A 13,659-nucleotide genomic window follows, 5' to 3' on the forward strand; every position below is an offset into this window, starting at 1 on the left:
GTAAATCTTGGGAATCTACTGTGAGAAAGACAGTCCTATTTTAACAAATCCTTCTTGCTGTTGCTTTTTTGTAAGGGTTACTTCTACTATAATTGCACTTGTAAGGGCTTTTTGTGGTTTATTCATTGCATGATGTAATTTACATATAAACTTTTATGTTGTGTTTAAGCTAACATACATTATTTCCATGGTGCTTCTGAACTGAAGAAATATTTGCTAAGGTTGTACTAATGTAGAGTTTCTGAGAACATACTCAAATGAGAATTTGCTAATTTTCTTAGCAGGAGCCAGCTTGCATATTGTTCTATATATTTATCTATATGGAGATGTGGATGTATAAGCTTGTGTGCGCATCTCATATGCTATCAGGTTTCGTTATGTTGTAACGTAAGTATACACAGCAGAGAGGAGCAAAGAGTTGAAGCATTTTTGACAAAAGGGTTAATACCATACCTTAATGCGCGTGGATCATTTGTGAGCTCTGAGGTGGCTGACCATTTCCATTTTGGTGTAAATCCCTTGAGAAGGAAGGCATTTCAGAGAGGGGTGTGATCTGTTCTCCTGGTAAGAGTGATTGACAAGGAATGAATAAATAGTTAAAAGAACTGAATAAATACCACCCTCCTGTTTAAGTCCAGGCACACCCCGGCTGGCACATATATATTCTAATGCGACACTTTAGCCAGATGCTTGAGTTGGTTGGTAACAAAAACATTCTGGAAAAGCCAAATCATAGTTTAATCACAACTGCTTCTGATAGAGTTTTCTTTTATGGTGACATTTTAGCAGCAATCTGAATAAATGCAGGGAATTATGATATTTTGCAAGTAGGATGTATTGATAAATATATATGCAAAAGGTGACGGAGGCCTCTTGAGTGGAAGCAGGGGCCCTGACAGCAGGTTCTTGGTCAATTGGTGAGGTGAAATGGTTCACTGAATTGGATAACACAGTGCATACCATAGTGACTGATTAAATTGATTTGTCCATGGCTACCGCCTACCCTGCTACTGAGGCCCTTTAACCTATTTTCAAACTTTTGTCTTTTTTAAACCACTCTAAATGCATGTGATATTAAGGGAAGGAAGCAAGTGCAAATGCATTCACAGCTACAAAATTCTGTTTTCTGAATTAAGATAAAATGCACCATTTCCAGAATGTCTGCACACTCCCATGTTATACTGTATTATACTATACTTAGCCCAGGAACAAGTACACTGCTAGAAACCGATGAAGGAGACAATAATGAACATCATTCTTTAATATAACCTAAATTATAATAAATACCACATTTCTGAATCCTTAGATGTATTTATTGGAGAGGGAGAAAGTAAAACACTTAAGGGTTTTTGTTGTTGCTGTTCTTTTGTTTTTCTAATTGCAAGTTTTACTTCCGTATTATTTTATCCAGAAGGTGTTTAGAAAGCTTGTCAGGGAAACATAGCTGAATGCCAGCTAAGAAGACTGAATGCTACTGTTAAGTGGGGTTCACTAATTTGAAAATATCTGCAATGATTTGGGAAAAAGTCGTCAGATGGATATTGTTTAATAACTTAAAACTTTTTTTTTTTTTAAATTATAGGGGAAAAAAGCTTGATGTTTTGGTCATAGATCAGGATGTTTGTATTTTACAACATATTTAGTATGTCCTTGTTAGGGAAATCAATACTAAATGACAATGAGGCTTGTACATGTTATTTTCTGCTTGATTCAAGGGAAGCTTTATATTCTGTGTCTCCTTATGGGTTATTTTGTAGTATATGCAGACAGACTAGTGTAAGCATAGTCTTCAAATTCCACTGAAAAAATCACATAAAACTCCTGTGCAGTGGTGACAAAAATGGAACCAGTTCACCTAAAATATGTTATTGCAGTTGTCATAGAAGTGCAGAGTTCAGTATAATGGGTTTGGTTTCTTGTTTCTTATTAATTTTTAGGCAAGATACGACAATTTAATTACAACGTTTTTTGAAAGGATAATTAAGTTCTGTTCATCATTTAACTTCTCTAAATTATAGGTCACTCTCGTAGGACATGACAGCCATGCCATGGGCAACAAGCTGTTTTTTCATTTTTCTGTTAAAATAAAGATATAGTTAGTATCTTGCTAATAGTGAAGAAGAGAGATGAAGAGGGAGGTGCTGAGGGATTGTTTCTTGGAATGGATTTGCAAATGTTAACAGCCATTTTGCAATCTTTTTAAAAATTACGCAGGTTTCAACAATAGCATTTCTTTGGAAGGTAAAGTATATTCTGTAGGTGAGACTCCAGCTGTACATACAGCTTTGCATGGACTAAACTTCTGGGTTTTGTATAGACTAGGAGTGACCGCTAAATGCTGGCTGAAACAGTACATTGTTACTTTCCAGGAATCTGAAAATTTAAAATATTTTTATGTGGGCTTGAGCCAGACCATGTTGAACTATTTTGTACATATAGTTAGTTATAGTTACAGTCTTTTTTAGTCCTTCAGTTGACTCCACCAGGCCTAAGTATTTGTGCAATTGTTTTTTAAACTAGTTGATGGTTAAGCAAAAAAAAAATGGTCATTATTGGTTTAGTTCTCTCCAGTAATGTGTTAGATTATAATAAATTAAATGTCTATGCATTCAGTGCAAGTTTTATAAAACAAAGAAACAGAAACCATAGAAAAATAGCCAAAATAGAAACCTCAGTGGTGAACATGACCGGCATAGGGTCACCATGCCAAAGGCTTAGAATTATTTCTTCATATCATGTGTTAGAATAACGTAATCCAAGGACTGGTGTTCCTGGTGTGCGTTACAAAGCGAGAGGATTCAGTAAGGAGTTGCTGGAGATTTCTTCAGGACTCCCCTGCCTAACAAGGTCAATAGAAGAGTATTTAGTGGATTTTAGCCATTTTTGAGAACTGGGGAGGAAGCCTTGCCTGTGTGGTGTGGAGCAGGCACTCTGCGCCCATCGGCTCCTGGGCAGCCGTGTCTTGTTGAAGATGGCACGCCGGGTCACCACCACTTGCATGCGGCTTGGGAATTTCGAGAGAGAACAAACAAACCCTGTTTTATGACTCTTGCCAGGTCTTTATTTATTTGCTTTTGAATTGAAACCGTAAATGCCATTACAAACCCTCTGCAACATAAGCATTGTCAAAGTGTGGCCCGCACCCCTGCTCGCCGTGCCTTGGCTGAGCTGGAGGAGGCAAGGTGCCAGGCCAGAGCCTGGCTTGTGGCAGGGCACCGTGTCCCTCCTCGACGTTTGGGTTTCCCTGGCTGAAAGCAGCATGTCCATTAGGACACGGTTATGTCTGAGGCTGAGATCTCCTCTCTGCACGTTTCTTTTTGGCCCCGACCCGGCGACGGGTGCACGCAGAGTGAAGCTGCCTCAGGGTGAGGAGGCCGGTGCTGGTGACTGCCTCGCCTCCTCTCCTCGCCCGCTTGGCGATGTTCGCCCGGTCAGGCGTTGAAACACGAGTACTCGCAGGCGTTTAATGCTATAAATACCTGGGTAAACAGAGGTGTTGGCGGCGGCGGCGGGATGCTTGAATATCTGGTGCCCTCTAGTGGGGCCGGGTGCCGGGGCCCTGCCCGGGGGCGGCGGCGGCGGCGGCGGCGGCGGCAGCCGCGCGGGGAGAGCTGAGCCGGCAGGCAGGGATCCCCGGTAAAAGGTTCCCGGTCCTAAGCACACAAGGTGTTTTTTGGCACCGGTATGACCAAGGGGCACCTTCCAAGCGACTTAAAAAGCAAAAGTCAAACGTACCTTAGCCTGTGGCAGCGGGATATCGGTGCAGAAGTCTCTGCTGTTTCACCAGCAGACCTTGTGCACACTCACACTGAGCTTACCTGACATAGAAAATCTTATCGTTTGACACTGCATTTTATAATTAGCTGTCTCTCTTTGCTTTTAGATGCTACAACTGTGGTGGCCTCGACCACCACGCTAAAGAATGTAGTCTACCTCCGCAGCCAAAGAAGTGCCATTACTGTCAGAGCATCATGCACATGGTGGCTAACTGCCCCCATAAAACTGTCTCGCAGCAGCCCACTAGTTCTCAGGGAAGACACGAAGCTGAACCGCAGCCTTCCACTTCTGCTTTCCCGAGAGAAGGGGGAGGAACACATGGCTACTCGTCTCCATCGTACTCTCAGGAGGGCAGGTTGGAGATCTTGGAGCGCTCAGGCAGGTCACCACAGGAGGCTTCGTCGAGTAAGTTGTCTGCGTCGCCCGAAGAACCGAGCAGAAAGGGGCCTTCTGTTCAGAAAAGGAAAAAAACTTAAAGCATTTGTCATAACTTTCCATTTTCTTTATCCTCTTGGGATGTCTACCTCATGCAAGTACAGGGGAAATAATTTCATTATCAGTAGCTGACCTGGAATTTTAACTACTGTTGAGGAACTGTGAATTTTTTTTCTTTAATAGACAAATCACTCCAAGCAAAATACATTTGAGCAGGGTGCATTACGTTTTACCTTCTGTATGTGTGTGTATGAGTGTGCACGCGCGTGTGTGTATGTGTACATATCTATAAGTATGTATTTTTTCCATCAGACCACTCTCTAGCTCCCACAAGACATTACTGTGAAGCAATAGGCACAGTATCCACAAATGTTCCTGAACGCATTCCAACCTATTTCCAAATGTGTTAAAAAAAAAACAAACAAGAAAACCCAAGAAATCTTACTCAAAACCAAACCAAACCTGAAAAACCACACACAGAACTGAGATCAAGACTGTTACTTCTCTTGTGAACCAAAGGATACTTTCATATTTTAAAGCCGCCACATGGTACTAAAGATACTAAGACATCCCCCATGCCATCAATTTGACTTATTTTCTTTCTCATCTCCACAAAGTATCAAAACCCCTCCCCTCCCTGTGCCCATGCAGGGCAGTGTCATGACTCAAGACGGCTCTCATTGCCACCATCCTTTGTTGGTGTGGAGTTTAAAGCTCCAGAAAAGACAATGAATGTGTAGTTTCTGTGCTGGTTTCTCAAAATGTTTTGTTAAATTAATATGGTTGTAATTGTAATTTAGATGACTGTTGTGTAGGGGAGAATGTATAAGTTGTTACTGAACAGACCCTTTTGAGTGATATCAGGATACCATCCTGTTTAACCCTTTGTATTCTGTAAAAATTTAGGGGACCTTGGTGGCAGCAGCAGCAGCAGCAACTTCTCTTGGTCCCGAGTAATGCCCCTCAATTTGAAGGGACTTCCCCCTTGTTTTCTGTTGAAACACCATGGAGAGAACCCCCTAGGGATTTTGTTGTTGTTGTCTGTTTCGGTTTTAAAGATGACGAAATGCAAAGCTAATGAGATCCTGGGATAAATACTTTCTTAAGAATAAAGGTAGATGGGTACTTGCGGTCGCTCAGCCAGCCTCCCTTGCTGATGATACAGCATGCTTATAGTCAAGGACAGGTACCTCCTCCAGACAAGCTTGAGTGAAGGGACCTGCAAATTTGCCAGAAGCCCCGGGCATGATGTGCTTCTTGTGAACTGGAGACTGTTGCTGACCAGCCTTGGTCCAGAGCACGCTGGGACCACACACTTCTGCATTAAAGAGGCGAAAAATTGGTGGCCTCAGAGTGAGACTCCCTGGGCTGCAGCCCTTGCTCGGGGTTAATAGAGTTGGAGCCTATCAAAACTTGAAGTCGCTTTCCATTTGTAACTTCTGAATTACCAAGTCATACGTAAGATAACGTACTTTGACAAATCCCATTGCGGATGTAAGTTAATTAGAGAAACCTGTATAATCCTTAACATTGGCAATAAACACAGGCTGTTAAAGCTTGAAAGAGTAAGGTAGGTTTAAGCTCGGATAATCAAACTAAAGAAACAGCCTTCGTGAAAGGCTACAATGAGCCAAAGTCCTACCCATGGTAACTCTTTTGCGGACGATGGTTACAACAGGTATGCAGCTGGCTCATTACATGGCCTTCCCCTTCCCACTCGTCCTGCCAGATGAGACTTTTACTGTTGCTGCTGCTGCTGCTTCAGTAAACAGGTAGTAATCCAACACATCAGTGAAGGGCACCATTTCAAGAAAACTATTTTGTGTGAATTCCTTGCCAGTGTTTGTGAGAATCTCAATGGTTTATACTGAAGTTTTCAGTATGCTAATGCAAAACTTACCTTTGACGATATTGAATGTGATATATCTATAGAGAAGAACTTCCTTGCCTTATGTAAGGATAGTAAACTTATTTAAATTATGTAGACAAATCAAAGTGGCATTGCTTAACCTTCTAGTCGGTGTAAAAACCAGGTTAAACAGCAAAGATGCAAAACTTAGGTCACTTTGAAAATTTAAACCAAAGTTCCTTATAGAAATAGGCAATTGTGGATTTGAAAGCTGGTCATTCCCTGTTTATATGTAAGAAGTTCAGAGCTGAGATAAGGAAATATTTTCAACATGCAGATTTTTATTGGTGCTGTTTGAAATCACTGTGTGCACCAAAGTCAGACTGAACTGCTTAAGAGCACATACCAAACCCTATCTTATTGTTGAAAGCTTAAGGTTTTATTTTTATATATTAGAATGTTATCACTATTACATAACATACTCAGGACAAAGAACTTTGCTCAGGGAATATACCATGTAATGTTTTTTCTTTACAGAATAGTCTGCAGACCTGCTTACTCAGAACAAACCAAATAGTCTTAGACCTTTTTATCTCTATATAAGTATTATGTACTGATACTAGTAACTACCTCTGAGTTGACATAGACCTACACTTCTGATAATCAGATCTCAGCATTTTGTATTATAAGTTCCTGTGAAATGATAAAGTGGTATTCTGTACTGGTTGCTTATGTGAGCATTTGTGTCTTTACATTCACAGGGTCTGAGTTTTCAGAGATGCTGGGCAACCACAGCTCCCACTGACTTCCAGTCGGAGTTACTGGTGCTTAGCTTTTCTGGGAGGGGAGGGATGGGGGGGTGGAGAGGGAAGAATAAAAACACAAAAGCATCAAGCCCACTTTGTTTACATAAGTGACAATAAAATTATTCTGTTTACAGCAAAAGGCTACCTCATATTTACTGCATAAACACACCTTTGTGCTGCTCTAGCCTTAAAGGTGGCTGTTGATCTATGGTACATACTTTTTATCTGTACTAAATATGTAACTGATATTTCACCACTGCATACATTATGGCAAATACTTGTTTAAGATGAAGCATCCATTTGAAATTATGAGACGTTTCCAAACATTTCTTTGAAAGTTTTTATTTTTCTGTCTAACGGATTATGGGCACTGTTCACGAAAATAAATACATCTCCAGAACAGACAAAAATGTACATGCCTAAGTTAAACATATAGCAGCGCAAGCTGCGGCAGGTAACTACTTAGCACTGGGCTGCAGCAGGAAAAAAATCTAGTTATACTCCTTCAATAGGCTGCTCCAAATAAGCAAATAACCCTTTAAAGGAGGAGGCACAGACCGAGTTTGGGATTCTTCCTTCATGTCTAAGGACAAAATTAATATTCTGCAGCATTGGCTCAGCCTAGATTTCCCCTATTCACCAGCCTGTCCTTGCCAGAATACTTCACAATAAAACTCGTTTGAGTAGAAATAGTTCAAATATCTGCTCAGGGAGATGTATTTCTCTCCTAACAGTAGTGGAGATAAGGTTAAACCTGGAATAAGAGTATCTCTCCCTCCCATTCCCCCATCCCAAAATACTCAATTTGATTTAATCATGAGACATTGTGAGGTTTTTTTTACTCTCCCCCAAGGAGAGGTCATGGTACTTACTTACACGCTACAAAAGTTAGGCCATGAGGAAAACTTGTATTTGGAGGAAGAGCCAAATAACTTTTTGCTGCAGTTGATGGTAAATCTGGCATTGTAATACCATTTGCAATATTTTGCTTTTAGCCATCTTTCAGGGAGTGCCAAACACCACATTTGGATCCTACCTCTTCCCTTTGCAGGCCACCTTTTTCAGCCCAGTTTTACTCTGCACCAGTGTTATCCTGGAGTTCCTGCTTAGTCATACTTAGTTTTGTGAATAGAGCCCCATAAAAAAATGTTTATAGATCTTGTAACATTCTTTGTAAGAAGAATTATAAAAGAACATGGGAAATCTCATCGAGTCTTAAATTTAATTTAATTAATTTATCTGTAAGAAATGTTTATCATAAAAATATATATGTATTCCCCTGTACTAGATATAAAAGTAATTGGGAAGATATGTACATGTGCAGATGCACTGATTTTAATTTTCTAGAAGTCTTAATGAGATTTGAGTATTGTTTTAGAAACAAGCAGAGCCTTGTTAAATGCATCGATCTTATTTTGCTTAGTATATCAACAGCCTCTTCTTTAAGATCCGTTGGTTGTGTTACCTCTGTTACAACTGTTGACTGATAACAAGAGGTTGATCTATGAACACATGCTTCTTTTTTGATACTAAACCGGAGCTGTATATTAGCAGCTTCAGCAGTGTTTTTATGAGAATGTTGAAAAGTACCAAGGTATTTGCTACCATTGTCATGGAACCAAATGTAAGAGCAACCATCTTTACAAAGGATAATGGTTTTGACTACCTCTTGGATTACTAAGTTAAGCAACAACTGGCTGACAAACATCACCAGACTGGCTTAAACTAGTATGTGTTGCTTGTGGTAATAATAACAATAACCATACTAGAGACCAAAGTGAACACTGATTTCTATATGTCTTTAATACTGTGTCTTATCTAGTGTTTTTAAATTATCTTCTGTAGTATAGATTACCTCATTGTCCATTTTGACTTGTATGTTGTTTACAAGGTGAAATAAAAGAAAAATCACTTGAATTTTATGTTTTAAGAAAAAGACAGTGAGTTGAAGTTTTGAAGGTCATTTCACCTGCTTACTGTCTTGAGGGACTAAAGCACTGATTGCCTTTCTACATATTATGTATTTTATATTCTCATTTCATGCCTAATGTCTTTTTTTCCTGTCAGTCATGGATATTGTGAGGTTTAAAAGAATTACTTGATTAAAAATAAAACATATAACGTTGGCATTTACAGTGAGCCTTTGAGATTTTCTTTATTTGCATGATAAAAAAGCACCGTACAGTCACCAGGCAGACTTTTCATATGCACCTATGTTCACTTAGTTTTAGGATATTATCTTCAGAAAATATAATTTTAGTTATATAAGCTGTTACTGGGGGGAGGGAGAAATAAATGATTAATGCATACTGGATCATACTAGCAATGCTGCAGAAATTGCACCCCAAACCCTATTCAGCTGTTGAAATTAAACTGCAAGATTATAGCTTTTGGTACATACTCTCTGTGAGAATAAACTGGTCATAAAAGTTGCCAGACATTTGGGTTATTCTCTGGGATGAAAAGCTTTTGGTATTTAAATCTCATCCCATCTTTATTACTTCTTCCATAATCTGTAAGCTTGTACATATCTATTACATGCTAATTTAAAATTATTTGAAGAGTTGTTTCTTTTTTTAGAAATGAAAGTGCTGTCATCTACCATTACATGGAAATTCCATCTCTAAACTACATAACATGTATTAGTGAATTAGCATTAGCTCATCATTCTGTATTAAAATATTTGAGGGCTTGTATGTGCTAGCTCCAGTGCCTCTGTGTTTCAATACAGGGCTCTACATATAGGTGATTAATAGCAAAATCTAACGATCTCTACTAAATACAAGGCAGAGAAGTTTTTTCCTATTTGTACAAACATCTGCATAAAAGGGTAACCATCTACTCTATCATCTACTCTTCTAGTCACATAAAACTTCATTTACTCCCCCACTTCTAAGTCATGGCATCAAAAGAGTGAGCTATGAACATGTGCCCCGTCACATCCAGTCCTGTCCCCACCCCACTCCCAGCCTGTAGCCAAATGGTTTCGTCACTTTCCTGGAAAGGGGAAGAGGCAACTCTGAATCCCCTTGGCTAAGATCTCCCACATGTCCCACTTCTTGGGTCAGTCATGAGGAGCAAGGCTTTCTTTAAAGTGTCTTATGAGTGTTCTTTAAAGAACACAGTTCACACTGAGTTATTACGCATGCTCCTGGCCTGCCAGACCCCACTGTTTTGAGGAATGGGAGCGGGCACCTTGGGCATGCCACCACCTAGCTTCTGCACCACCCTGCAAGATGACACAGGCAGGAGCATGACACCTCAGGGAACTCTGAGCAGCTCTGGATGTGCACAGATGTAAGAAGCCCTTGGAACACGTAAAATGGAGAAACCTCCCTCCAGCAGCACCTAATAGTGGCTGAAACCAAAGTGCCTGGAAGAGCAGCAACACCAAATTCTTCCCATCAAATTCTTCCCATCTATCCCATCCGATACGTGCATGCCTCCCTCCCAGAGCATCTAGAAGTCAGTGGTCTTTACCCTTTCAGCAGCTCCCCCAGACAGTTAAGAACTATTATGTTCACGTTAAAGGTAGGAAGTCATGTCTTGTGCACTAGGCAGACGGATCATCAGGAGTACCTAAATCCACTGCTGCAAACCAAGCCCCTCCTTCCTAACCTGGCAGAGAAGAGGTAGCTGCCACATGACATTAACAACAGCATTGGTGCATGCCAACGAGAAGAAATTCTTGGGTTGAAGCTTCCAAATTGTCAACAGAGTAACATCAAAATCACAGCAGCCCTTTGAAATAATTATAAAAGCAGCATGTTCATTTGCTTCCCTGTTCTGTAGGTCTTAGGATGCACGCTCCCAAGCTATTTCCAGCCTTTCTGTAACCCTAGGTGCCAAAACAAATTTAGCCTTTTTTGAGAGAACTGTGTTTTTCCTGCAATCTGTTGGGACCAAAAGCTGTTTACACAAGCCAGTCATTTCAAAATTCCTCTTAATTAATGAAAGGCTCCATACCCGTCTCCTTTCCTCCTGACCAGTCATCTTTTCCCTGATAATAAAAATATCCCAGATGCAAACAGTTTCATGTACTTTCAAGTTGCTTACATATTTAAAACTCTCTTGTATATTTGCACAGGAAGAAACTCTGTGGCAGAGAGGAGGGAGTTAATTCTGTGGCCGTCCTGCTCCTGTTTATTAGTATCATTTAGGTGATGGCCTGATTAATTAATTTAAAGACCTTTTCAGCAAAGCGCTCTGCTGTGCCCAGGGGCATCTGCTGCCTGCAGTGTTGTTGACCTCCAGGATGACCAGGCCCCTCGAGAGCAGGTTACTGGGTACTTTTTTGCAAGCGTTGCCCACTGCACGATTGCAGAGTAGTCGCCATCAAGCCCCAGGCACATTTTCAGGCTGTTGATGCTCAGTTAACATGCAGCTGGTCAATTTTTGTTTCCTGGCCCTGGGCATTACTTGCTACGCAGCACTTAGCCTAGATATTCAGGGCTGGAGCAGCTGAACAGTTCATAAACCAACGCAGATGAACTGGTGTTGTTGCTCCCATTTTACCAGCCAGGAGAAGGTGGACTAGGCAGAAAGAGTAACAAGGACTGAGCTGAGAGTATCCATCCAGCTTTAGATGCTTACAACCCATTTTTTTTCCAAATAACCCAAAATTCAAGGGCAGAAAGTATCAGTAGTTTATCTAGTTTGACCTGCTGCATGACACAGGCTATTAAATTCAGGGCAGTTGCTGTTGTATTGAATTTTAGCACTCAGCTTTAACTGGAGCCTTGTTTGCTTGGCTGCTTTAAGCATATTTTCCAGTTGAGCTTCAGATCAGGCCTGAATGCTCTTGAGAAAAAAAGAGATGCTCCGCTCCATGACAGCTTGTTTTAATCACCCACTGCTAACAAGTAGTGCCTCATTTCCAGTTCCTCTGGCCTCAGCTTCCAGCTTTTTCCACTAGAGTAAAAAGTCCCTTTGTGTACCAGTAAAAATGCAACCCCCCCCATTTTTTTTCCCTTTTTAAAAATGATAGGCAAGACCCAGTATCTTATTTTTCATGAGGAGTTGCCTCCTCCTTTATCGTCATTTTCAGAAACTTGCTACTGTCCTCCTTCAGAGTCCTTCAACTTTGATGCTGGAATAGTGTATCCAGCTCTGGCTTTAAAACCAGCCTCCTGTCTTCAGGCAGGCATACTATGGTTCAAAGGCTGCGTTACCCAAAACCAGACACTAGTCAAACAACATACTCCTACTAGCCATGGCGAGACAGCATTTACTGGGCCACTGCTGGAAGTTGAACACTGCCTTTCTCCCCGCAGGAGAAAAGGCAAAAAGCCTGGGCCAGAAGTACGTGGACATTTCCATTAGTGAAGATAATCAACCAGCAGAACAATCCCCCAACCAAGGCACAGAGTTGAACTGTGATTTCTTTCCTCTGACATCTTCAAGACTAAATGTCTAGACTCATCTTGGCTGTTGCCGAGTAAATCTGTTACTGGCAGTACTACACAAAAGTCAGTTTTTTCAGTCATTCTGGCTTACTGCACAGATTTAGATGGCAGGCAGTTGCACTGCCACACTCTTAGTCTTCAATATGCTAGAAAACTAGCTTTTTTGTCTTTTTTCCCCTTTTAGAAATGTGCTGAATTATCATGCCCTAGGTTTTTAAAGCAACTAACTGAAAAAAAATCAAAAGCAAAGAATCAAAATTAAAAAACCTTTTAGTTGGAGTATCCAAAATATTTGAGGCAATCAGACTAACTAGGCGCTTTGGGAAATACTGGCTGAAAGTTAGTGGAGTAACTTAAAATAAATTAAACTTGGAAGTATTTTGGAAGCCGCCTATGAAAGAAAGCAGAAATGCTCCTTCTCCCCCAAGGCAGCCCAGCAAGGGCAGGGGCTCGAAGCGCAGCAAGTTCCTTTCCATCCAGCCCCGGTTTCTTTCATCTCTCCGTGACCTACGCTGACAGCTGTGACAAAAAGTCACAGTCAAGCCTGCTGAACCGTAACTTCTGTGGAGTTTCAAGGCTGAGAGTTTCTGAAAAGCAGTTGTCTCGCACAAAGCTGCGCAGACAGGAGCGAAGGCTCCCCTCACAGAGACCCTCTGCTTGGCAGCCACAGCACGGGAGGGTGAAGGGGGCAGGCGCAAACACCACCCCAGCGTTCCCCGAGCCCTAGGATCTGTTTCTGCGTTAGCAAAAGCCAAGGGGAATTAAAGCAAAAGAACTGCAGGAACAGGCATATGGGTCCAGCATCAGGTGATTTAAGAAAAAAGAGAGAAAGGTTTTCTAGCCCTTCAGACCAAAGAATCTGGAAAATGGGATTACTGGCAGCTCCTGGAGTTTAGGGACAGCCGATGAGGGGGTTTTAAGGAGCAGCAATAGGCTCAGCTCCCCTTCCACCTGCTGTGGTAAAGCTCCATTTCCAGACCAAGGCTTGGGGTTGCTCTTCCCCATAACTCATGAAGAAGCGAAGGCCCTGAATTGGCCCCTCTACTAAAAGCTACAGCCTTGTTCCCCTGAAATAATTTTAGTCGAACTCTTCGTCATTCTCAGCCAACACCAGAGAGTGCCGTTAGCCATATTAGCATATTTGGAGGTGATTTAACATACACACTCACATGCTAAAGAGAGCACATATGTCAGGAGGAGTGTTTAGACCATCTCCCTGAGCATTTCACCCTGGTCTCCTGAACCCCCTGGACAGGACAGTTGGACTGCGGGAACCTTGCTGTGGGCAGGTACAGCTTCCCGAGCAACACAAATGTTTTGGCTAATGCATTTGGGAAGGGGAAGGCTGAGATTCTCCTTTCTACCAGCTTGGCTGTGCACTCCCTTG

The 13,659-nt window shown here is 41.4% G+C and overlaps 1 protein-coding gene across 2 annotated transcripts in view; it reads left to right on the top strand.

The window, feature by feature from the left end:
• The window catches only part of LIN28B (lin-28 homolog B), an 86,119-nt gene extending 79,222 nt beyond the window's left edge, over positions 1-6,897 (top strand). For both annotated transcript variants that reach the window (XM_072857871.1, XM_072857872.1), the window contains exon 4: positions 3,884-6,897. In XM_072857871.1, coding sequence (XP_072713972.1) covers positions 3,884-4,253 — 370 coding nt within the window. In that variant the 3' untranslated portion in view covers positions 4,254-6,897. The remainder of the gene's footprint in view (positions 1-3,883) is intronic.
• The last annotated feature ends 6,762 nt before the right edge of the window (positions 6,898-13,659 follow it).

Source organism: Ciconia boyciana, chromosome 3 (assembly GCF_034638445.1).
Source record: "Ciconia boyciana chromosome 3, ASM3463844v1, whole genome shotgun sequence".
Classification (NCBI taxonomy): Eukaryota; Metazoa; Chordata; class Aves; order Ciconiiformes; family Ciconiidae; genus Ciconia; species Ciconia boyciana.